At 42.6% G+C, this 26,196-nt stretch overlaps 1 protein-coding gene across 1 annotated transcript; it reads right to left on the reverse strand.

The window, feature by feature from the left end:
* Positions 1-2,844: 2,844 nt before the first annotated feature.
* On the reverse strand, positions 2,845-25,937 carry GNB5 (G protein subunit beta 5). Its single transcript, XM_062583380.1, has 11 exons — positions 25,740-25,937; positions 21,248-21,384; positions 19,516-19,557; positions 18,587-18,663; positions 16,955-17,087; positions 12,832-12,975; positions 9,527-9,618; positions 9,358-9,406; positions 6,599-6,695; positions 5,297-5,463; positions 2,845-4,898 (listed from the first exon to the last, which is right to left on the reverse strand). Exons 1-11 carry the CDS (start codon positions 25,849-25,851, stop codon positions 4,887-4,889), a joined length of 1,062 nt encoding a protein of 353 aa, XP_062439364.1. The 5' UTR covers positions 25,852-25,937; the 3' UTR covers positions 2,845-4,886.
* Between the last annotated feature and the right edge of the window lie 259 nt (positions 25,938-26,196).

Raw genomic sequence — 26,196 nt, forward strand, 5'->3', positions numbered from 1 at the left:
CCCTCCGCCCCCGCCGCCGCCCACGTGGCCCGGCCCGGCCCGGCCCGGCCGCCCCGCCCCGGCCCGGCCCAGCCCGCCCTGGTGCCGGGCGGCGAGCCGCGACCGCCGCGGGGCGCTCGCGGGGGCGCTCCCCTGCGCGGCCCGGCCCGGCCCGGCCCTGCCGCTTGCCGCCGTCCCTGCGGGATGCCCCGTCTGGAGCCACGGCAAGCCCGTTCTGAAGATAAAATTAATTTCGCAGCTGGAAGGGGGAAAAAGGCGCCCCAACGCTAACTTCTCCGTGCACAATGAAGCAAAATACTGAGTTTTAACTACAGTCTGATACGGTACTTTTGTCATGTGTTAAAACATTAGCGGCCAAAGTCTGTATTGCTTGCATCAAAAGGAGGTTCAGGTTTTCTAGGTCTATAGGATGAGCACACTTTGTATTTCCCAAACTAATGCAATGGCATTTGCTTTCTGATGGGCATACAGACCATAAATTTAGGATTTAGGATCATAACGCACAGCACAGAGGTTGGGCCCTTCACTACTGCTGCTGTAAAATAAAGAGGTTGAGAGCAAGATGAACAGCCAGCTGGTTCACTGTATTACGAAAAGCATAAATCTGTGCAGCACTGAGGAGGCATCTCTGCTGGAAACTGCCCCTGCATCCCAGCCATGCCCTTGGAGCTCCAAGAACCATTAACCACTAAACAAGTAATCCAAACTCTCAGAATTACCACCGCAGGATTTATGAGTGGGCTCAGAGCAGGTAGCTATAGTATCTCACTCACCCAGCTTTTGCTTCCTGCTCAGTGCCAGTTTGCAGCAGTGGCCTCAGGTGGTGGCTCAGCCCAGTAAGGTGGCTGTGCGACTGCGCCGTCACTACGCATCCTCGAGCGGCACTGGGAAAGGCCGGAGCAGCAGCTGCCTGCACCTTGAGTTAGGCTCTCACTTCTCATCACAGAACAGGCTCAGGATGCCTCACAGACCAGCACAAGATTCATGACTTCACTCTACCTGTCTGGGGTTACAGCCCTTCTGCCTCAGTTTTACACTCACACAACAATCCCGATAAGCCCAGAAACTCTAAAAACAACTAGATGGAACCAGTTCTACTGCAATTTCTCAGATCACTATTAAGAATCAGCCTGATCTCTTAGTTATTCCTACAGTAAACTCTTAAGTTTTACACCTCCCTATTATTTTTTTTTTAACCAGGGAAATCTAGACTGTGTTTATGTGCTAGAGCTAGCTAGAGTAGCTGAAACGGTATCTTTACTTTCCACCAATGATTTACACACATCCTTTTTTAACTAAAGTTTTCCCTATGATTGTTAATTCTCAAGCAGGAATTTCCTATTGCATTCCTCATGGCAGGAGAGCAAGAGAGAGAGGCTACTATTTCTCCAGCAATAGCCTATTCCACCCTTCCTGTTTATATGGTATTTTTGTTTAACAGAATGGAGCAGTTTGACAGTGACTTTGCCCTAGCTATGGTTTCTCTTGCACTTTCAACTTGATTATGGCCAGCTTCCATATCTTTTCTGGACCGTTTTTCATTTACTTCCCAGCTAAGGAGCAGGTCAAGAAGATAGAGCTTCTGTCTGGGTTTTTAGATATGAAAAGACTGCCTCATTGCTCTAACCAAAGTTAGACTGAGGAGCTGTTTACCAAAGTGGGAGAAAGAGATGAAAAGGACAAAAGGCAGTTGAAAACCTCTCCTCATGTACAGGAGTAGGGCAGCTGTGAGAGAGGTGTTTCTGAGGAACAAATGGCTTGACTGTCCTAATGGGGGTGTCTCAAAATGTTGGGTTTTCCAAAGGTTCCTTGGGCAACTGTTAGTAAGCCAGATTACAGTACGTATTTTAATACCCTGTTTCCTATATTTTTATTTATTTGATGGGAAGTTGAGGTCTGTCCTGGTTCATAGCTTCCGCTATTGCCATAGAAACAAAAAGATGTTTTTCATAGGTGTTGAATCCATTCAAACCTACTTAAGAGACCACAGCTAATATACAGAATACCAGCACCATTACTGTGAAGTGGAAGAACCATGGAATTTCTCCCTGTAAGAATAAAAGTCCAAGATCTGATGTCTGTCCTATTCCCGCTGGAACTGGTGACAGTTTTGGCACTGATGTCACTTAGAATAGGCTGTCTCAGCATTTTCCCTCACCCAAAAAAGAAAAGGAAATGAAACAATGTGCTTAAGTTGAGGTAGTGCTTTTTCAGTGTCTAAATTGAGCACTTCCACCAACAGCCTTAATGCTGACCACAAAACGTACACTGAAGTGGAGACAACAGCTGATCCCAGCACAGTTCTCTTCTGCCGAGAAGGCAGAAAACTGAGCTGCTGCATATAAGGTAATTTGCAAATATGATTTACCCAAACAGTGATTGCCTAGGCAATTAACAGTGTTTAGATGCCTGACTTCTACTGGCGTCACTCTGCGATACGAGGAGAAGCCTGTGCTCCCAGAAGACACATACTCTGCATTTTTCAGTGCATTCTTGGGTAGAGCATTGAAGATCTGAAAAGGAAACATCACATTAGCTGTGACTCTTCTGGGCAGAAAAACACAACCTGAATTCTGGCCTCCTAAATTCAGAAGGAACTCAGATGGAGTACAGACCAGGTATTTTCCAGGGCTGCTCTTTTACCGTTACAGTTGCTTACCTTGCTGATAGATCTGTATTTCACATGGCTCTTTGCAGGACAAATGATCCAAGAAACTGTATGTTGCAAAAAATAAATGCCAAGAAACAAAAACAATAGCTCCATTACAAGTACCTAACTAATGGGAAAAAATGACTATATATACATTCACAGTATGTAAAATACAATTTATTATACTTAGGCCATTCATAAGTATCGACACAATGTAGTATGTTCAAAACAAATAGCTTACCAATAAATACGATCAAAACATTAATATTAATCTTTTGAGCAAATGTGTACAGTGTAGTGACTCAGTATTGCACAGTGAAATCTATATGACATTACATTTTCCATAGTGCATTCAGTTATTTACAGGGACAGTTTACCACAAATATTGCAAAGCACTGGAGTTGACTTTTCCAAACGGAAACAGCTGAATTAGTTCGTTGGACACTGAAGGCTGACCTTTCCACTGAAATGGCCATAATTGGTCATGGATTCATGGAACCTAATGTTTTCATGAAAGAGGAGACTTCTTTTCTAAAACAAATTTTATACAATTAAAAAAAAATCATTTTTTAATGGATTTAGGTTATTGAGCATCCTAACTTATGTGAACAGCCAACTCCAGTGATCATTTGTTTACTGCTGTTTCAAACTAAATATAAATCGTTCATCTTTTCAGATATGCATCTTATTACTTGCATTTTGGAGGCCAGACTCTGCTGGCCCCTGGCATTTCTCCTATACTTCACTCCTTAAGTACCTCCGTTCAGCTCAACTCAGCAGGCATCTGTATGAGCAAAGGTGACACATTCTAGTCTCAACAGTTTCCAGTGTATGAATACAGATAGATTCTCCAATAGTTCTACAATTAACTATATCTCCATTTTACCTGAATATTTCTTAGTTCTACAGCATTGGCTCCACGTGGCTCCAGTCCTGTTGGTTTATATCATGTTATGACATTCACAGAGAAGGCCAGGTCCTTAAAGCATGTGTGGCCAGTTACACTGCTTCCCTAAAACCTACCTGCTCATCGGTCTGCTGGATTGCTCATTCTGGTAAGTATGGTACCTGTATCACGCATTCGCAGGACTGTGACTCATAGCAGTTCTTCAAAAAGTCACTGTTACTTATGCTGAGGTACAATTATGACAAAACTGCCTGCACTTCAGTGAGAGATCTTTTAGAGTAAGGACTGTTCAATTTGGCTTGTAAGGTCTGGTCTGTATTTACATTAACTTATAATGCTCTCATCTGGCAAAAGGACCTTAAACTGGGAATATATTGCCTTTTTACACATTTAACACTATATTACCCTGCTAAAGTGGTGTGAACTGGCTAACGTGTAAACAAGAACCATGATCATAGAATGGCTATGACTTTTGGAAAACACTTGACAATCAGCGTGATGGTGCCTAGTGTTCAGCATGTAACATCCCTGTACGTAAAAGAAAATTCACTCATCAAGTGATACAATTAAAAATTTCTAAGAAACTACTGGTTAAAATAGTACCTCATGATTATGTGAATCATGTTGATATCCCTCAACTTTGCAGTTAATCTTTCTATATACATTCAGATTCTTTAAATTCAGACCACAGTAATGAAATACTTATTTCTATCTAAAAAGGAAGTAGGAAAAAAAGGGGATTGAAATGATTATTTTTTTATACAAAAAAATAACATCATAACAACCTGTACCTTCACAGTGGGCCCTTTGCTGTTCTACTTAGTACCAAGGTTCAGCCATCCATAACGCCATCATAAAGTATCAGAGAGTTGTTTTTCCTTCCACTTCTCAATATCAAAATTCAACACACTACTAAGGAATGTTTCCAAAGTCTTATGCTAATATGCTAAAATAAAATCAGGATTTTTTTTTAATTTACTGTAAAAGGAAACTCAATTCATGCAAATAAATATATAATGTGCACAGAAGTACTCGTTTCTATCATATAGATGACTTCAGAGAAAAGTCTCTTTTTATATTTATCTATACTAGTTCTAGTAGAAGAAGGTAGTTTCAAAAACAGAATTTAAAACATTTCATTTTACTACAAGTTGAGAGTTGCTATGTGTTCAAGCAGATTACATTTTTCTACCTAGTTGTGTTAATCTGTGGTTTCAGTATCACCATTTTATAGTGTAGCAAATATTTTGATTTTGGGGGTGTTTTTTTATGCAGCTTTTGTAGTCCAGGATACAAGTCTTCATTCGATTTTAGATACAGGATCTCAGGTTAAGCCCAGATCTGCAGAAAGAGAGTTGAACAATCATTTATGACATTGACTATTCTACCAAACATTTAAAATTTGGCCAGTCAGATTATTGGTACAAGTTGTCAGCAACCATTATATGAGGCAAAATTATTATTTTAAGCCATAAGTTCAAAATTCTCTTAAAAGTTCTCTTAGCATTTTATGGGTATTTTTTGTTTTGAATTTCCTGTTCATTTGTTTACATAACAGAGGAATAGTACTTAAAACTAAATCTTTGTTGCTTCTCTACAAACATTTAATTTTGTTGAAAATCTGGGGGATTTTAGTCTCTCTAGAGATAATTTACCCTCTCTCACCCTTTTTTTTTCTTTTCTTTTCTTTTCTTTTTTTTTTTTTTTTAACACCCAAACCAGGTCTTCCACATACTTACTCTCAGAGTATGGTCCCAGGATCCCGAGCAGAACGCTGTCCCATCAGGAGATACACGCAAGGTGCTAACACGATTTTCATGGCCAAATAGAATGGACACACGAGATCCTTTCAGCACATCCCAGACATTTATAGTGTAATCATTATAACCCGCAAACAGTAGTCGACCTACGAAGAGAATTAGATTTGTACAAAATAAGGTCTTAAGCGGGTAGTATTTATAGACCGCAGCAAGTGCCTCCTGCAGGACATTTATTACCAAGCCAGATACAATGCAGATTTCCTGTGCCTGACACAGGAGACTTCCCTCTGTCTGTTAGTGGGCTGCAAGCACTGCTTCCCACATGCTAGCCATGCTCCTGCTGAGTTATCCATACTAACGCCACCTTCTACAGTTGAGTTATCCACATTAAGCGCTGAATTAATTAAAATCAATCAATTTAAAATACAGTTAAAAATTAAGTTAAATTAGATTAAAATATTCATTGAAAATACATGGAATCTGTTCAGTCATTAGAGATAAGAGATCAAGCTAAAGTAATGGGAAACTAAAAAAACCCACTCCAATTGCTATCACAGGTAAGAATATTCTGCACAGACTTTACACAAGAACAGCTTCACTATTTGGATACAAACAGTTGAACAATTTGGTAAGTGATTCATTATCTCCAGCAGTTCCTGCTATGGTGCCTGCGACTGTGCACAGACCGTCTGCGTGACGATCGGAGGGGCAGCTCACGGCGGGGAGGCGAGATGCGCCACACGCTTGTCCTCTAGTGGGATAGTGCAGGCAGCTTTGGGCTTGTGCCAGGGCAGGGGAGGAAGGGAGGGAGGAGAGTAAGGGCTCAAGCTCAGTCTCTGGATCAGTAGTGAAAAACGGTTAATGGTTCTGTCCTCATGCCCCTCTAACATACTTTTACATGTATTAATCATTTATTATCCTTTATAAACGATTTATGTGAGTGTGCTTAATATTTTAGTTACATTTCATGTTTCTTTTGAAATGTTTTTAATCATTATCATGTAATTCCAGGCCAGCTGTAATAATGGTAAAATATTTCCTGCCTTCAGGGGGCCAGAAAAATACTCTTCATCATTATAGCTAAGCAACAGCCAGTTAGGCTATTTAAGGAATATTTTTTCTTTACAGAGGAAAAAAGGTTTCCATATATTAAAAATTTCTTTTGGTATTTAATGTTGCTTTTATCTGTAATAACAAATGCTTTGTCAAATTAAACTGACAAAACTTTACAATCTGCAGCAACTCCCAATACCAAGAAAACATCCAAAATTCAGGTCTCACCGCTGAGGGAGAAGTCCACACTAGATGCTCCAAAAATGATGCTCTCTTTGGAATAAATTGCTACTTCTCTATCCGCACGAAGGTCATATAAACGACACTAGGATTAAAACAAAAACAACACACATGCCTCACTAAAGGCTGGAGTCAATAGCTACTACATCTCGTTGAAAAATGTGAGTGGGAAGGACCCCGGCTTAACAGGCATCACAGGAAACGATTGCGTGGCTTCTTTCCTTTTGCTACTTCTGCCCACTGTAACTGAGAATCCTCAGGAGTCCAGTGGGGGTCTAAACAACACAGTGTTGTTTTGCATTAACTGAGTGAGGAACTTGCTTTTCCAAACCACTTCTCTAAAGGAGATTAGGGGTGGTTTTTGGATCCTGGGTACCCACAGAAAGTCCTAGCACTCTCAGCCTACCCTCCTGCTTCCCCACTGTGAGTCCTTACATTTTAGAGTACGCTGATGCTTACTAGCTGTGCACAGGGGACAGTCTCTAAAGCCAATGGTCTAAGTGGTAACTGGAATCTGGGAGACACAGGATTAAATCCCTCACGTACTTTGGGAAGACTGACTGTAGAGCATGATGGTTAGGACAGTCCTTTGGCACGAGGGAAGCCTAAGTGCTAATACTTGCTCTGAGTAAGATAGGACAAAAAACAGCCACAGGCCTAAAGGGAGACCTGTCTGTTTCAACAGCAATGTCACCCTAATTTGAAAAATCAACATGAAAATAACTTGTAACATATTTTTATACAAATCTTTGATTTCTGTTTCTTAGACAAAATTCCCTCAATCACCTCCACAACCTTAAATTTCTGTTTTAACCATTTTCCAATGTATTTAGGCTTGTTTAACATGGAAATACTATATAGTCAGATCAAATTTCAGTGCCCTTCAGAATGGCAGCCTGTTAGGCCTGAAATCAAAATACATTTTTGAAACTATTTTAACTGAAATCTTCCTTAATATGTTGAGTTTAAGCAAACACTGGACACATGGATTTGTTAATATTAAGACTTAACTAATGAAAAATGGCTGATATTCAAGTCTGTACATAAAGGAAAGACTGTTTTATTCACAGCATCATGGTAAGCTGCCAGGTTTTTGAAGTCTAAGTTTCCCAGTGCCATCTCTAATGAATAATTCTATCTGAATATCCTGATACAGAGTCAGGGTCACCTCAGGTGACAGTACTGCTGTGTGAACACACTTTTATGATTTCCCTCCAGACAGACAGGATTATCTGCTCCCCCAAATCCCCAAGTATACAAATCAGATCAGTCAGTGCACCAGTCTGTAACATGGAAAACATGAACTTCTTCATTTAAACAATCAAGTTGGCAGAAACTGCCAAGGCCTCTGTCAAAAGTACAAAGATGGAATTTTCCATTCTCCTGTTCAGGTCGGGGGAGTCAGGAATAGTTAAGGAAGAAAAACTCATGAAATGAATTAATAAGCACAGGAGCCCAGAACAAGTGGTACTTGGGGGGGGGGGGAGGGGAAGAGAGTGCTCTCATTGGAATTTAATGATGGAGAATTTCTCCATCTCTCTCAGCATCTCACATGCTCCAGTGCCACATCTGAATGCACAGAGATGCACTGGGCTCACCACAGAGCTAAAGGTGTTAATTTACAGTAGAAGCTTTCAAGATCTAAAAGTGGCATACATTTTTTTCCAGAAGTGCCACAGCAGGTCTCCACATCCATTGAAATCCAGGGGAATGTTTCTGTTGAGGTTAGCCAGTGTCAGAGCAGACTCAAAATGTGCTTGGAAGACAGAATACTTCAGAAAGATTCTTCACCCTCCTGCAACTCAGCGTGATGTTTGAATAGGCAGGAGAAACAAGGTGCCAGGTGCCTCCCGCAGAGGCAATTAATTCTCCTTTTGAATTAATACTACAGTCAGCTCAGCTCCTGCAAGACTATGCCTGTGGGCAGACTGCTGTCCCACATGGATACCCGCTGACCGCAGTGAGATCTGCTAGATCATGCAGATCACTCAGGGGCCTAAGGACACCAGCAGGTAAGTGGTATTTGCATGCAATGCGCTGATCAAAATTACCAGTCAAAATGTACTGTTGTCCCCTCCTAGCAGCATGTCCATAGAGAGTAGGATTTGGCAAGAGCTATTATATCATCGAGGATGACTTGGATGCAATTACTCATTGCAGTAAAAAGCACTGGAAACATGAGTCAGGCTCACAGGAAGAGAATATATAGCCAAGGGCAACCTGGGGCTACATTCCCAGGACACACAGAGCTTTGAAGGCCAACTGACTAGGTCTGCCCTGCACCGCACTGCTGAGACCACTGTCCCTCTGCATCTGTCTTGCTTCCTCCCTTGAAGACATGTGTACATCTGTGTTCAGGTTCTGTTCATGCCCTGGCAACGTGCTGGTCCTTCTAACAGAAGCTGTAGTTTCCTCCCACGCTATGATCAATGACTGCATGTGGTCACATATATTCTAGTAAGACAACTAATTTTGATCATAAAACTTAAAAAAAATAGAAAATCTATAATGAATATTTGGCAAATACCTCATGCAGAAAACTTTGCAGAGGTGACCTAAAAAACCTTACTAGACTTTTCCAGTAGCATTATATATATTATATTAGAAAATTATTGTTTCTGTGACTTTGGTGTCACAGGCCCAGTTTAGCCACTTAAAGACATCTGTAGATATGACCTGTTCTTTTAGGAATATCTGACCTGAGAGGTAACAGATCTTTCCTAAGCTAGGTTGCTGAATTAACATACCGTGGCATCGTCTGAACCAGAGGCAAAAGCATCTCCACTTGGGTAATATCTGTGCATGAGTAAAAGAAGACCAGAACACATTACATTACTTAATGAGGTCAGACTTCAATAATAGAACCAGTGCATGGCTCAGCATCACAAACGTGTCCTCACCCAGAAACATACTGACCTGACACTGTTGATATCTGAATCATGGGTTTCAAATGACTGGATGCACTGACCAGAGCGCATATCCCAAACCATGGCTTTCTTGTCGCATCCCTAACAGGACAAAAAAAAAATCACTACAGTTGTGCAAATGGTGACATTTGCCCCCACATGTCTGATGTGCATGTTCAAGCCCAGCTGTGTTCACAGGGCTCTGAACATCACAGCTCCAAGGAGAATTAAGCAGCAAAGCAGACCCAGAGTTTACCATACTGAAACCCCCAAAACTGATGGAGCTGGAGTTTGGAGGAATGTATGACACAAAGGCAAAACCCTCAGGGGTGTCACGTACAAGCACTCCTGTAGTGCTGCGATGCCACTCAGCAAGGAGAGGCTGGAGAGGTGTTCTTGTGCAGATAGGCCCGAGGCACTTGCGCATGCTGTCCAACACCAGTCAGCACTCACTGCACTGCTCTGCTAATGCTGCTGCCATACCTGCATGCTGCAATCCCCACCAACACACCAAGCTGCATGACTGACTCATTCTCTAACCACTTAACATGCCTGATATAAAAAATTAATATTCAACACTGAAAGTTTTATGACAAATTCTTTTAATATACTGAAAGAGAATATGGAATAATTGTATCTGGAGGGTCCCCTACCCACTCTCCCACTATAACTCCTGCTGTGGCTCTGTGTCCACGTACTCTATTGCTAGCTCAGTTAGACAAAAGAATTGTAATACCATTTCATCTCTTTGTGAAAACTTAATCTGTCCTTCCAAGCTATGCTTTAGAAAGATCATTTAATGCTTGCTCCTCCGGGTGGGGACCATTTCTTACCTCATTCTTAGCTGCAGTGTCTCATTACTATCACAATACCAGTGACAGGAGAAAAAAAGCACAGGATTTTTTCCAAGGGTGATGGGAGATTTTAATACATATGACTCTGCTAAAGGGAAGGTAGTAAGTAGGCTTAGCTCAGGGGACCTCTGCCTTTCTGTGCAGGTCCCAGTAGTCCCAGAGACACAGAGACTGGGAAATGTGGTGCACACCAGGCCTCCTTCCTAGAGAGTACATTCTGCTGAACAGACCGTAGCACATTCATTTTTTATTTTTAAGCAGATATAATTGCTAGTTAAACTAAATAGTCTCCTCACAATTTACACCTTTTTTTTTTTCCTGCAACTCTCTAATGAAACTAAATTCTAGGCTTTTTTACAAATGGTGCCATAATTAAGAGGTAATGTTCCTTCTGTACCACCTTGTGGTTTCTGCATAAGGGAAAACATACAGGATGGAGAACATTTTGGATTCAACAGATTTCCCTCTGAAACCCAGCCACAACCCAAGCCAGCCCTTCACATTGCTTCCATGTGCAGCATTCTTACTGACCTCTCTGAGAGCTTGGGGCAAGACCAGTCTGACAAGCTGGTGCTTTGATTCCTAAGGTTTTGAAGGAGAAATCAGCAACCACCTGTGGAGAGATGGGCCCCGAGTGCTATCAAACTTACCCCAACGAACAGTGCTCAGAGAGCACAACAGCCAGGGGCTCATCCCTGAGCTCACCCAACTCTCTAAGGAGAGCTGTGATTTTTAGTTAAGTGGTTAAATTCAGCAGTACCCAGTCTACATGCTGAGGAGGAATTGCTTATTCCACCTCAAGGTTACTGTATTGTGTAGCCATAATACAGTGAGTCTTTCTATGGCACTACAACTTCAGGCTGTACTGCTTATTGCTTCAGCTATATCCACATCAAATCATTGTAAGATCAATCTTTGCTGAGTTGGTATTTGATGAGTTAAGTCACTGTAAGTACAGACATGCCCAAGCTGCTATATCGACACAAGTATTACATATTCTCTTGGTGGTACCATAGCTGCTTGTGATTCTTTGCCTTATAATAAGCTGAGCTGTTCTCATGGAGAATGAATCTGTCCTTTCTGGGAAGTAAGCTGAGTTACAAAAAAGCCTGGGAAGACTAATGCACTCAGATGGAATTAGCTTTCAGTCACGCTTCAGAGCAGCTGTGCTAGCAACAGACAAACTGGGCCAATATGTTAGGCTCTACTCATGATGGGTTAGCCAAACATTAAATAAAAGAGCCGTAACAGGTCAGGTTTATTGTGTATAGACAGGTCTTTGACTCAGAACACATAAAGTGGAATCTCTTAATCCACGGTCAGCAACCTCTGGCACAACAGCAAGCTGCAGGACCAACATATGGCTACGTCAGTGGGGACCACAGCACCTAGGGAAAGGCACATCTGTGAGGCAGCAGTTGCAAGCTCCTGACTGCCATTACACTCCAAGTAAAGGTATCTACCTTCTCCTTAGAAACCAGATACTTTCAGCAAAGTTACTGGTAGCAACCTGCCTCCTTAAGAGAGGTCATCGCACAACTCCTGACAATTCTTAATAGCACACTCAACCTCTACTGTGGGAAAGAACACCACCACCTTGAAAGGGAGGTGAGCCTTGTCCAAATCACCTTTATACCTTGCCTGACTTACTGCGTGGTTAAATGCCAAACACCTGTGTCTCAGTTGCCCTTGGGAGAACAGTCCCTCAGCAGCCAGCCAAGAATGAAAAGATGCACTGCGTACTTTCCCAAACTAGTCCTGCAGGCCCTGCTTGGTTTGTATATTCCTCTGGGCCAAGACAGGGAGGAAGGCAGCATTTGCCTGACTAAGGGGCTTTAAATGCCTGTAGTACCACTGGAAGGCAAAGGGTACTTAGCAACAGCTGAAGATGTGGCCACACCTCATCTGTGTCTGCTCCAACTTGTGCTAGAGTTAAGTCAGTGCCTAAGCTATCCTCTGATTTCTGCAGAGCAGTTGAGCAACGCAGTGGCATGTACATTATTTACAGCCCTGCTTCGATGCCCTGAGCAGCAGCCTGGCGCACCCTGTCCCTGACTCCTAACAGCTGGGTGCGAGAAAGGAGCCAAATGTGAGAAGTTGTTTGCTGTGGAGGGGCTCCCGTGTAAGGAGGGTTCACACCTCTGTCTGCTTTATGAACCACCGCTTTAACTCTGAGCCTTTTCTTTTCCCAGGAGAGACTTTGTTTTGATCATAAGCTGGATTGTTTTAGTGTGGGGTGGAATTTGTTAAGTAAGCAGAACTGCAGTCAGACTGGCGGTGTGGGTTTGACCCCACAGTCAGAGGTTTAATTTGCTCCAGCTTGGGAAATGTGCTTGTAATAAGTGTATTTCACTGGGTCTCCCACTAAATGCTCCAGCACTCTTTTAATAAGATCATGAGCCTCCTGTTTTGCTGCCTTTTCCCTTCCACATGCTTAATTTTATATTAAGCTCCTGCTTACCCCAGAAACAAAGGTATTTCCTGTTTCAGAAGGGGCCAAATCCAGACACAGGACATCAGCTCCATGACCATGGAAACTCTGTAGAAGCTGCCCACTCTCAACATCCCAGAGTGCACAAGTCCCATCTCCACTTGCTGTCAGGATCTATAGGACATGGCAATAAAAGGCACAGTACAAAAATCAGCATATGATCTTCAAGTTCATGAAGAAACCGCTGACATCTTATACATATACCAAGAATGGCTCTAATTTCATATACTATGTGATAAATCAAAATCATAAAAGCAATGTGGGTCTAAGTAGAGTTTGAGCTTCTTATTTTTTAAGAAAAGGTAGAGTGGAAAGGAAAGGAGTATTGGCACAGCTATTACTACACAGTAATACACAGTGTATACATTATTAAATAATGGTCGGTTTTGTGCAGCAGAGTTTGAAGAACTGATGTCAGCAGGGCTCTCTTGGTATGTCCATATCCTCCAAAAGGAGGTAGAACCAGATTTGTATTCCTGTCTGCCAAAGTACATAGTCTTCTCCACACTTAGGCTGCTGGAATTCAAAAGGAGTTAAAAAAAATGAGCTGTTGGATTTAAGTACACCTGTTTTAATATACCTGTTTAACTCTCTACATTTTCTTCTACCTGAAATAATCAGGTCAAACTCAATAAACTGAATTTCATGGATTTTCTGAAAGGGAAGTGAGTCTGTCTAGACAGTTTTTTGACAAGTCCATCACCTCTCACTTATCCAAAACCACTTATGCATGAAAGGACTTGAGCATATACTGACCAAACATAGCTCATAGCTTCTCTCATCTGCTGCAGTGCTTGCAGAAAGCACATGTGATCATGGCTTGTTATTGTGGTTAAATCCTGATGATGCTCAATTGTTCAAAATTTCCCCTTGGCACTCAAAGCTGTTATGCAATCACAAATTCTGTAGGTTGTAAGGGTGCCTGTGCACAAGCATGGAAGAGACAAAGGCGAACTTAGGAGACCCTTTAAGTTTTGTACACAGACTATTTTCATGTTCAGTGAAGAAACTCAAGGGATCTCAGTGCAAGAAGATACAAGAAGAAAATTATCACACAACTGTGAAGACATTCACATAGCTGCATAAAAGTTAAACACAGATCATGTTTGACAGATTCTCCAAAAACCTCTACCATAAACAGAGGCCTACAAAAATTGCCAAACAGACTATTGTGAATCCCGTAGCAGAGATGTGCTAGTATCTTGAGATTAGCAGACTAGCAGAAGGAAGTCCTAAATTATCTTTTAGCCTAGCTTTCAGCATCGATTGATAATTTTCTTTGTTCTCTGGAATATTTGTACTTCTGGATGAGGGACAGATTTTCAGCTCTGAGGATTTGCCCTTCTAAAAAGCTTGTAAGAAAGACAGGAGGGGAGTAGAGGTAACTAATGGTGTAAATGGATGATCTGTTGGCAACCCAGAGTTCCAGCTCCAGATAATGTTTAACACAAAATGTTTTGGACTCAAGTTCAAGGTATTGTCATATAAAACCAGAAAGGAATAAAGAATCATTGCTTTTAGGTGTTCATTTCTCTCCGTCGGGTGCCAACAGCATGGGATGAGGGATCCTTGCCTGTCACCTGGCGGTAACAAGCCGCACTTGCACACTGCTGGGGAAGTCCAGGAAGCACCACTCCTCCTTGTTGCTTTCACTGACCCCAGGCCTGCAGTGGCAAGCCCTGGCTGAAGGCAGCACTGGGGGGAAAGCAGTGACTCCCACTTTGGTCTTCTCAGCCACACAGTGTTCCCAAAGGGTTGCATTTGATTCTCAGCTCTTGGAAGGTGGGAGCTGGGAGCATGGCTGGCTTCCCTATGCAGAACACTTGAGATCCCAATTAACCATTGCTATTAATATACACAGAGCACTGTCACGTGGGGAGCGTTATCACACCTCAGAACTGTGGATATCTAATTTAAAAAGCTAGTCTCTCTTGGCTCTGTGTGGAGCTGAGGCAGAGATGCTCACTCTGGCCAGACTAGTCTGGGGCGCTGTGAAGGCGGTGCGCGCCTCTCAGCGCAGAGTCAGTCCAAGCCTGGGTGATGAGGGGCAAGGCTGGGGAAGGCTGGGACATCTTACAGTGCCGCACAGCCAGAGATTGGCTTTAACCGACAACGCATCTCTCCCAGCTCTCCCCTCTTTCTGTTGCACCTACCAGACACCTACGGATCTCAGTCCCTGCATTCCCCCCCCCCCCCGACTTCACCTCTCTGCAGGAAACCTGCAACTCTTGCGAGAAAGCAACAGAGGCAGCACAGCAGCACTAGTGAACCTGGTGCTGCCGGCACCCCTTGCTCTTGCTGGCGCGAGGCTTGCGGAGGCCTCGAGCGTGGGCCAGGACGAGGAGCAAGCCCACTGCTGACACAAGCAAAGTGAGCAGAGCTACCCAGCACACTCCAGTGAGGCCTAGGAAACACCAGCATAGCATGTTTGTTTCTTGTTTCACCTCACAGCTTCAGAGATGGTGAATAATTTTAATACTTAGGCCATTATATAAGAGGAAAAAAAGTTAAGAAATTCAAGATTCTCGATTTTCTTTTACAAAATTGTGTCCCAACAGAGGCTTAGACAACCCACTTCTGTATTTTGAACTAAAGCTGAGCTATAAATGTCCACTTAAAAGCATAAGCCTATCAATCTCAATAAAATTTCATTATGAATTCTTCAGAAAAGTCTCTGAATCACTGTATATATAATATCTAAACCCACTGTTGTTATTATTTAATAACAGTAATACAAAATTAAATTGATATGGAAGAGAATGTATGTAGTGTTTTATATAATGTGAAGAAAAAAGACTCAGTTTTTCCTTCTTTTTTATTATGAAAAATAAGTATTTTTTGCCTTTCGTAGGATTTAATCATAATGCATATAGATATGGACAAGAAAACATAATACTGGCTTTTCTATCTCACCAAAAGTTTTCCACTTAATTTAGACACTGTTTTAATCATACAGGGCTCCTGCACAGCAAGGTCACAGTTAAGCATGTCTGAGCACTGTGGTACCTCCATGCCTTCTGTTTCCATGACAATAAATTGAATTAGCACCTCAGAGTCATTACTGAAACTACAGAATGGCAAATAACCTGCTCTTGCATATCTCATGTCTTGAAATAGAAGCAGTCAGAGTTCATATTTCTTTCATAAGAGCTCCGAATATCTAGAAAGAAGGGAACAAGCGTATTCCCTTTGTACTCAGCCCTGCTGCCACGGAGAACAATGAAAATGCTCCCTCCTTCCCTTTATTTTGCTACAGATCTGTACTGAGCATTAAAACACGACAGCCAGAGTCAGTGAGAGGATTATTCTGGCTTCTTTCATTGTCTTTCGTGTTCCCGGAGAAATAGATCTTTTAGATGTTCAGTACAGAGGAAGCTGGCCTACTCTCAGAAGAGCTGAATTTTGTTCCTTGCTTTGCTATTGACTCCCCCTGCGACTTTGAGCAATCGCTGATTCTGTGTGCTTCAAATCCCAGGTGCAAAACCGGGATAATATTACTTCCTTTCTCTCTCTTGGGAATATACCACAGGCACAGGCAGAGTCAGCCCAGTGAGGCCCTCGTCTTGAGCTCACATATCTCATATGGTACAAAACAAAAAATACTAAGACAGAAAGCACAATACTTGCAAAAGCAAAGTTGGCTGGACATCTAGGACAAATCAGGCAAGCAACACGGTCTCCACCAGCTGGCAGAGCACATACTCAATCCAGTCTTACCTGAACTGGGTTTTTATTTATTTATATTAGTTTGAACTCCTAAAAGCACAAGCCAGCAGAGATCTAACAAACAGAGAACACACTGGGTAGCAGTGAGCTCCTTTCACAAGGGAGCAGCAAAAGGGATAGGCCTTTTCAGGGAGCAGCAGCAACAGTGGCTGTTCCCATTTGGGCTGACACAAGTATTTCTTACAGTAGTTTTCGCAGCACCTTCACTGCCACCAGGGAGGGTTTTCCAGCAGCTCCTGCATGGTGCAGAACATCGCACCAGGTGCCAAAACACTTCAGGTGCATGGAAGGTTACTTGCACCAAGTACAAATGCAGCCCAAGTTAGGCATGGCTAGACAGTGAGCAGCGGGTAGGGAATGCATTTACCTGCATGTCTGAGTTAGTGAAGCTGCAGGCAGACAAGTAGTTTGTGTGCATTGCAACGGATTTCTTCTTTGCAGCCATATTTTCATTTTTGTCAAATGTCAGTGGGTACACAGAACATTTGTTGTCCAGGCCTCTAAAGAGAATAATAGTAATAATAGAGAGAAGGGAACTGGTTAAAACCGCAATGACAAAAGGGAAGCGGTGATAGAAGGAAACCACCTGGCAGCACTGCACTGCCAAATCCTTACGATCACTGACTTCCCTCTATTATACTAGCTGAGATCTACCTGTGCAGGGAAGCCCCAGATGCCTCACCACACTGTTTACTTTACAATACTTCAGCAGCTGAGGTCCAGTATTTTTTGCCCTTATCTAGTTTATAAATAGCATTGAAACAAATCTCTGTAAAGTCTAAACTGGGAGGTGAGAAAGCAGTCACGTTAGGGTTATTTTTATTTAATTTATTTTTTTTTTTTTTTTGCAAATGGACATTATTTTACTGACTTTTGTGATTGTGAGTATTAGCCTTTAAAACATCACTATTTATCTACCTTAATAAATATGACCTAACTCCTCTGGAAAGATGGTACAGCAGATTAATATGTGTAGAGACAGCGTTTTTAAAAAGAATTTGGAAAAATAGCAATATAAATACTGACTCTGTAGCTAGTGTGTCTGACTACCAATTGTACCTACACCAGATATGATTGGGTCTCACAGGCCAGATATGCCCACTTTGACTCCTTCCTGAAGTCCAAGTAGATTCAGGCTGTGTCCTGGTCCCCAAGATCCCAGGCTCACTGCCAATTAAAGATTCTGTGTCTTGTATTAAGGGCACAGCACTTACCTGACAGCACAACAGATACACAGAACTAGGTAATGCAACACATACACACCCTCCCTGCCTGACTTAAGAGAGTGAAGACAGCTATCTTGCCATCTTTGAGTTTTAGTCAAAATCATATAATTTCCAGAGTCCTTCTCCACATATATTTATGAAATCTCTCTGTCTCAGTCTGCTTACTTCCATATTTCCTAACTGTACAATAAAATAGTCTTCCTTGTTGCTTTCTCTTGCCCCAAGCTTTCTTTGTCTAATCCATACAGTCCATTTTTAAAAGGTGTTTTGTCAACGTCATATCTCTTTGTTTTCTTCCCTGGAAAAAAAATCCATTTCTTCAAACCTGAGCCCTCAGAGAAGTTGAAGATTATCTTTACTGAGGATAGGGTTACTGCCCCCTCTCTTCCTCCCCCCCACCCCCAAGATTTATTCAAGTGCTGATAATCCTTAATGTCTGACCTCACCCTCAGATATCCTTGTGCTAATTCTCCACCTCTAAGAGCATGCATACGATACACACAAACTAAGCTGGAACTGAGAATTGTATGCAGGAAGAATTCCTAAGCCATGATATAAATGCTGAAAGAGGATTATTTGCCATGCTTAAACAACAGATGTTATTGCACTGATGTCAGTGGAGATTGTGTGTATGAACCATTATAGGAACAGGATCACAGGAACTGAGTGCAGTCCTCCTGTCCATGATCAACATGCAAGCTTATAACTGTCAGCATCTGTGAAGCTGTTGGGACAGTGCTACAAGGAAGCAGCTGCAGAAACTGGAAACTCACCCACAAGCAATGGCACATCCGGATGGGGCATACGCACACGCCATCACCCAGGTACATGGCATCGTCACTGCATGTTCCTGAAACACAGGATCTCCATAAAGCTCAAACATTAACATTTCTCCAACTGGTGCAAGGAAATTAGCACAGAGTAGTATGTCCAATATTGCCGTGGGACCTCCTTGGGGCTGGGAAAAGATACAAATGCTTTCCCTGGTCACAACACAACTAGGCTGGGTAAACCCTGACCGTATAACACAGAGGAGCAGCAAGAAGATGTCCAGTCACCTCCTTCCTGACATGTCCCACCTTGTTCATGAGCCCTGTACTGATCACAGAACATCTTTTATTGGGTTTACTGAACTTGGTGTTTTAAAAAGGTCTCACTGCTGTATGCAGGCAGGCGAGTTACAAACAACCTGTTTATTCTCAGGTATCTGGAGCTGTAGGTGTTGAGGCAGTACTGGCAGGGCTCAGAGAAGCAGTAGCACCATGTCACAGTGAATACCAAGGTTGAAGAGTTCCAGTTGTTTAAGCATGGCACTTGGTAAAGATACTGCCCAGGAAGGATCTCTGTTTCACCACCCAGCCTTCCCCTGCAGCACTGCATGGCGAGGCAGCTGTTCCCTGCATGTGGAACCATGTGCTGGGAGCCCTCTCTGTTGGGAACAGGGGCAGATCCAAGCCTGCCAGTGATACCCTGCTGAGCACGATCAACTCCAGGACACAGGCCCTTTGATCAGAGATGTGACAAGTAAGCTCATTTGCTCTGGACCCCTCAGCCTGAGGTGCTTTTGGAGGTTTGCATGTTATCCAATCATCCCAGAGCCTTCTGCTACACATTTGTGAGTCCTCCAACCCAGCACTGTTATCCCACCATCATTTGCCCTGTGCATAGAAATCTCAGGCTTACTCTATAAAGTTTTACCTACCTTGTTGGTAGTGAAGGAATCCCACACGATCACCTTCCCATCCTGAAGGAAAATACACAAATAGAAACAGAAACACTGAGAAACTGAGGAATACCAGACACATTACTGTTAGCCTACTTCCAATATCTGAGGAAAATACTGCTGCTCATTTCTATCCCCTGTTCAGTTCCCTCATGAAATTTTTGTCTTCATCTTAAGAATGGTAAAATGGTCATAATGAAGCACAGAGGAGACACTCCTTGTGCTAGTTATTTCTTTAACCAGGAGAAGGGCATATCTTCTCTTTACAGAGATGACTAATGTGGGCTTAGAGGACTTTTATTTTTAAAAGGGCTTCTCCTAGCCTGTTTATGAGAAGTTCTTTCATTTACAGCACACATTATGGAAAAGATCATCTCCTCAGGAAAACATTACTAGAGTGAATCCTTACTTGCTTCCTTTCAGTGACAATGTATTTCTCCTAGCTTATAACCACCATCTGTAAAGCCAGTCATATCTTCTGTACAAAATCTATTGGTGGCTCTAAAAAGGGCCTTACAAACACAATAGGTCATCTACATTACAAATCATTCTCAGAGCTGGCAGCTCTGGGCTATTTATGAATATTGAACTGTTTATTCATCTTTGTTTTCCTATGCTTTATCTGCTTTTCTCTTTACTTCTCACTACACTTACTTAACCTTCAATTATCCTTTGATGCAATTGGCTAATGCGCCAACAAGAACACTTAGGAAAATCAAAATAATCACTTTGTCTATGCGCTTAGGCCAGGTACTTTGTCTTATGCATATAATATTGCTTATCCTCTCTGTATTTCGAAAGTGAAATGTTTATTGGTAAAACAATTGTTGCTGTTACCTGGACTTATTACAGTTCTTGAAGTCAAAAGTGCAAAAAATGCTTTACAAATTCCCTGTTTAGCTTTCTGATTTATACACTGACATTTTTACCACTTAAAAAAATTACATTAATTATTTTAATTTTCATTCTCTTCTAAGAGCACCATGAATGGTAACATCCAGCGTTAGGCGGCTTGCTATGTAGATTGCCTCTTTCTATCCCACAAGTGAGACCTCCTGACATTTCATATAGGCCTGTAAACAGCTGTGAGATGTAACAAGCTCACTTATTACCATTCTGGGTTCAGGATGAACCAGTACATCTAGAAAGTAACTATCTCATTACCTTCTCTCAGCTAACAAGACTGGTCTTGAACAGGTGTTAGGACTGTTTTTCTCAAAATGCCCTAGCAAAGGGAGTAACTTTGGCTGAGGTTTTCAAGGTTGCACCAATCACAGACTGCAGAAGAAATTTCTGTGCAGAGAAATCTCTAGAAGAACAAAAAATTTTCCTTTCCCTTTTCCTAATTATTTTTTCTGAATACATGAATTGAAATCATCACTGAATACTGAGTTTGTAAAGAACAAGGATAAGTGTAATTTGGCATCAAATGCATTCTCTTTATTTTCTATTGTAGTAGGGAATACTTAGAGAAATCTGAATATATATGGACAAAAACTCTTTAGGGTTTTAACTACCACAGATGTAGCAATGCTCAGTAACTTGGATTTGTGTTCTTGGAATAAACATGTTGGCAATGAATTGCTTTAAGAGTATCTTGAAACCATTTATGCTATACAGAGGTAGCATTTGCAGAGTGGTACGTACCACAGCCAAAAGGTTTCTATAATGCCCAACACTAGTTTTGAAAAACATCTACACAGTGGCATACCTGGGAAGAGCTCACAATTCTTCTTTTGTCTTTGCACCAGTCCATGCAGAGCACTTTATTTCCATGGCCCTTCAGGGTTCTTCTGGTCTTCATCACAAACTGGCCCAGTGCCTCCACACGCTCTGCCACCTGATGAACTGCAAAGAATTGATTTTTAAGAGAGACTGTTATCAAACCTCTGCCCTGGCAAACCTTTATGCTCCAGTAATAAATCCATGAAGTATCAGTCTATGGTGTAAACCAAAGAACTCTGTTTCAGAGCTGACAGGTTGTAAAGACCGATGCTATGGTAAGCAATGTATGAATATATTCACCAGATAAAGATACAGATAAACACACACTCTGTGTGTACAGAGCTGTAGCAGCTAAAGCTCTTGCAAACTATCACACCCAAATACAACCAGAATATATTTTACCTGGCCTCCTTCTCCCCTCTTACTGGAAAATACTCAGTCTGACTGAGGCTTCAAAGAGCATGGACGGCCTCCAGCCTAACACATGCCCTGTAGTACTCAAGTAGAAGGGAAGGCAGCACCAAATCTCCAAGGTTTTCACAGTAAGACCCTTGTTCCGAGTGTGAGAGTGCCAGGCGTGCTGCAGCTGAGAGGCAAGGTGGTATGGGTACTGGCTGTCGACACTGGTGACTGCTGTGCCATGGCATTGGAGGAGGCCTCTGGGCCAGGTGCTGGCAGGACACAGCTCTGAGCAAGCTGAGAAGCTCAATGCTCTCCCTAAGAGTGCACTACTCAACTTCCAAACAGTGTTTATAGACCTCAAAGACCTTGGGTAGGCCAGCACTTTCTTTTACAAAAAAAAAAAAAGAAACAGAGAGGGCAGGCAGGTGGCTTTCATGAGTAACATCCTCTGAGGGAGAAGTTAGTTATTTCATACCTCATTTAATAGCAGTACTTTCAGTTGATATTTTTAACTCCCCTTCTCGCAGATTTCCAATTGTGCAAACTCACTTTGATGTAAAATTCAACCCACTGCAGTGGACACAACTTAAGCTGTCTCACTTAACCCTGATGCCTTGTGCTGGGGTCATCTGTACACATCGAGGAAAAAGTACCATCTAAGGAAACTGGTTTGCCCTGCTCCACTGTTGTTGCTTCATTGTGGAGCTAAGCCGGGGCACGATGTGGCCTGGCATCCTGTGGCAGCTCCAACTGCTCTAATTTACCTCACATGGAGCACCATGGAGTGTAGAAGTCGCCAAAAGTCTCATAATGGAGTGGAGGTCCTGGGGAAGGGGTTGGAGACCCTGGCACCAGAATTAAGTATGACTCGACCCAGAGGGCAGTTAATAGGTTCCAGCCCTTCCTTACGTTATGTGCTTGTCCATGCTGAAACCTATGACGACACAGCTGCTGTCAGCTAAAGCGGCAATGCCTGACCCAAACCAGGTGAAATAAAGTGAGAAGCTCACATGCTATAACAAGCTGGTGAAGGAAAGCTTAAGCTTTTCAGTATGATGCTTGAGACCAAGCTCATGCCCTGCATGGCAGGGGACTGTTCTGGAGCTATGTTGCTGCTTCACACCCTTGTCTTTTCTAGGGCTGCTGCCAGAAAGCTCATAGGCTGGAAAGGGCTGTCACAGTGAAAGAACAGGCATATTTAACATTATTTGAGATTATTCCCTGGAACAGAATCTGGTGAGCAATTTCTGTCTACATCAGGAACTGTTTTCTAATGGAATAGCTTTTCCATAGATGTTCTCCAAAAACACCAGCCCTGCAAACTGTGCCAGCATAAGGCTCTCACCTGAAATCTCTGCTCTTCCACTGTCAGCCTCGCTCAGCCAAGGGACAAGTGCTATCCACCATTCCTGTCCATTACAGAATCATCTTTAACAGGGGTCAGGAGCAAGTAAAAAGGTCTGAGGAAGTACCATATAAGCCCACTGAAGAAAAGATACATTTTTCCTCTTCTTTTGCCCACTGAACCCTGCTAAATGATCCAATCAAAAGACCTGAAAACAGTACAGAGGAGGTTATTATGGCAGCTGGAAAGATGTTTGTCTCCATGAAAATATCTGAAAAAACAAGTGTTCCACAGACAATGGGCAGTGTTTCTATTACGTCAATACAACATAGACTCTATGGAATTGTCTATTTTAGCTTTACTGATTCTCTGAGGATGCTTATCTCCAACCACAGCCATAAAACCTTGCACTCGCCTAACACAGGTTTTAGAATCAGATAATTATTCTGAAGTGTTCTGCGATACTGTTTCAAAACTGTGTTAAAAATTATGCACTCAAGGAAGGATCAACTAAAGTCAATGAGTAACTTGGGTAGTTTTACAAGGGTCCAGATAAAACAGATTATTTTTCTAAAACACATGGTTTGGCCTGAACAGAAGCTGTGGACTTGATGCAGACAATACTGGGTACCAGTTTTTGATCTTTTCTGTTTTGGAAGTCATTTGGTCTTAATGGTCCCTTCTGACTTTAAAAATCTAAGGATCACATGAACAATAAAACAAACTGTTTTATTTATACTTGAAATTCAAAGTGATAGAACTGAATCCTTAAAATTGTCAGATTGCAAATCATATGTATGTTTGGTATTTCCTCTTTCCATCCACATTTTTGAGAGCTGCAGTTCAAAACCAGTTGAACAAATAAGGACAATCCTAATTCAGCCAGTTGTTTGTTTTGGGAACCATGGAGGGAAAATCACGATCAGCCTAAAAAATGTGAAAGATATAATTTTAGATTAGAAAAAAAAACACGAAAGAAATGGTTTATTCTGGAACTTCTAAACTCTGCATAAATAGCTCTTGGCAATAATTTAAGTGCCCCAAAGCTTTGATCAATGATATAAAATATCATTAGGAAGCACTGTTCTGCAGTAGTGTAAGACTTTTGCCTTGGAAATCATGTCACAGATAAGCAAACACTGTCTTCCAACATAATTTTACAGATTGTACATGTGACTGAAAGACATAAATATCCTATAACTGACTACACGGACACGCACAGTTACAGTATCACTGCAATCAGAGGTAAAACTCTGCTTTCTTCATCAAATTGCATTTAAGCATATACTTAAATGGTCTGTTGAACAGAGAGCCCACTATTTCTGATACAGGAATTACATGTCAAGATTATGATGATTTACAGTAACATTTCTGTAATGAGGCCACCTCCATATATTTAATGATTCCTACTAATAGGACACTGATATAACATATGATTTCCCAATTTAAACAAGAAAGTGCTTTATTTACTCTAGAAAAAAAATATTTTATCCCCCCTTCCCAATTTAGGAATGTTTGCCAGTCCCTTGGTCTTACAAAATATTAAAATCTAAATCACTAGATACAGACTCACATTCCTCTTCAACACTTAAGGCATCAAAAAGGAAGAAAAAAAGTTATAATGACCTACAACAATTCCTAATGAGCCACAGGATTTCAGAGGAATATAGTAATTTATATAAACACATTTTCTCAAAAAAAAAAAAAAAAGAATTTCAATGCATCATCGTAATTATAGAAAAGAATTAATCAAAATAAAAAGCATTTTTGTATCTCAGGTGACTTTGTACATTTTTGAGGAGTTCCATAAAAACAAGGTTAATTTATTTTTATCCTGAATTGGAGGCAGAGGAGGCTGAACTCTGACCATATCATTTATTTTACATTAACCATGCATCTTGAAATTGCAGCTGATAACAATGAGTTAAGCATTGATAGCTGGAGTATGCAATCACCTAGCACCTCTGAGTCAGCCCTAGATGGCTGTTTTTTCCTTTGGGACAAAGAGGGGTTGCTTTTAGAAACAATGTACCTTTTTGAGTGGTATACCTTGACTGAAATCTGGGCCTCATTAAATTCCCATTAGCTTCTGCAAGGGTAGGTTTAACCTCTATTTCTGCCACTAAGATATGCACTAAAATGATGCGAATAAATCTCAGAATCCACTGAGTGAAATATGTCCCAGTCTCGTCTTGTCCCTGTCTCTCACCCTTCCCCCCGCACCAAATACAGTTCAAAATGAGCAGTTCTGCATCTGCAGCCTGAGCCAGGCCCACGGACCCCGCACAGCAGGGCACATGCGTGGAGGAGGTGCCCTTGCTTCCAGCCGGCAGCCTCTGCTGCCCGCCTGCCCGCTGCACTCGCTTCCTATTTATCGCAGCAGAGGACCCCGGCGCTGCCTGAACCGTGCGCCATGTTCACGCGCCCATCATGCTTTCATCTCGCCTGCAGCAAATACGGAAAACTGACTGTCCTAACAGCCGGGTGTGCGCTGGGGGAAGGGCCCTGCCCATGTCCCGCTGCACAGCGGGAAACCTCCATTTTCCGGGCAGGCAGGCAGACCCGGATTCCAGCTGCGGCTCATTTCAGGGCAGCAACACTGTATGCTTTCCTGTTTACCCGTGGGTCCCTCTCAGCAGAGCTGAGCCCTGTGCTGCCGGGCTGCAGCTGACCGTGCTCACTGCCCCCACGCCCCGCCTCGCCGGCCCCACGCTCCCCTGGCCCCACTCACGTTCCACATCGTGCAGCTTGGCCCTCTCCTCCTCCAGCTTGCCCTTCAGGCTCTCAGCCTCGTTTTTCAGCGATGCCAAGGTCTCGTTCTCATGCAGCCCCTCGGTTGCCATCTTTGCAAAGGAAGCAAGGAGGGAGAAAAGGAGCGAGAGGCAGAGAGGAGGAGTTTGATTGCCTGGATTTCAGGGATGCTGCTGAGGCTCCCGCTGCTTCAGCAACTGAGCCGGAGCCAGACTGGACTCCCACCCCCTCCCCACGCTGACGTCCGAGGCCAGACTGGAGGCTCTGCTCGCTGTGCTTGCAGCCAGCACCTGCCTGCACAGCCCCTTCCCCCACCACACACCCCGGGAGAGCAGGCAGCACCGGCCCGGTGGGCTCAGTGCTCAGGGCCAGCCTCAAGGCAGGCCACTTGCGAGCTGGCCTCAGCTCTTCTCCTCACTCCTGCCAAGGCTGTGTGC

Source organism: Rhea pennata, chromosome 10 (genome assembly GCF_028389875.1).
Source record: "Rhea pennata isolate bPtePen1 chromosome 10, bPtePen1.pri, whole genome shotgun sequence".
In the NCBI taxonomy this organism is placed as follows: Eukaryota; Metazoa; Chordata; class Aves; order Rheiformes; family Rheidae; genus Rhea; species Rhea pennata.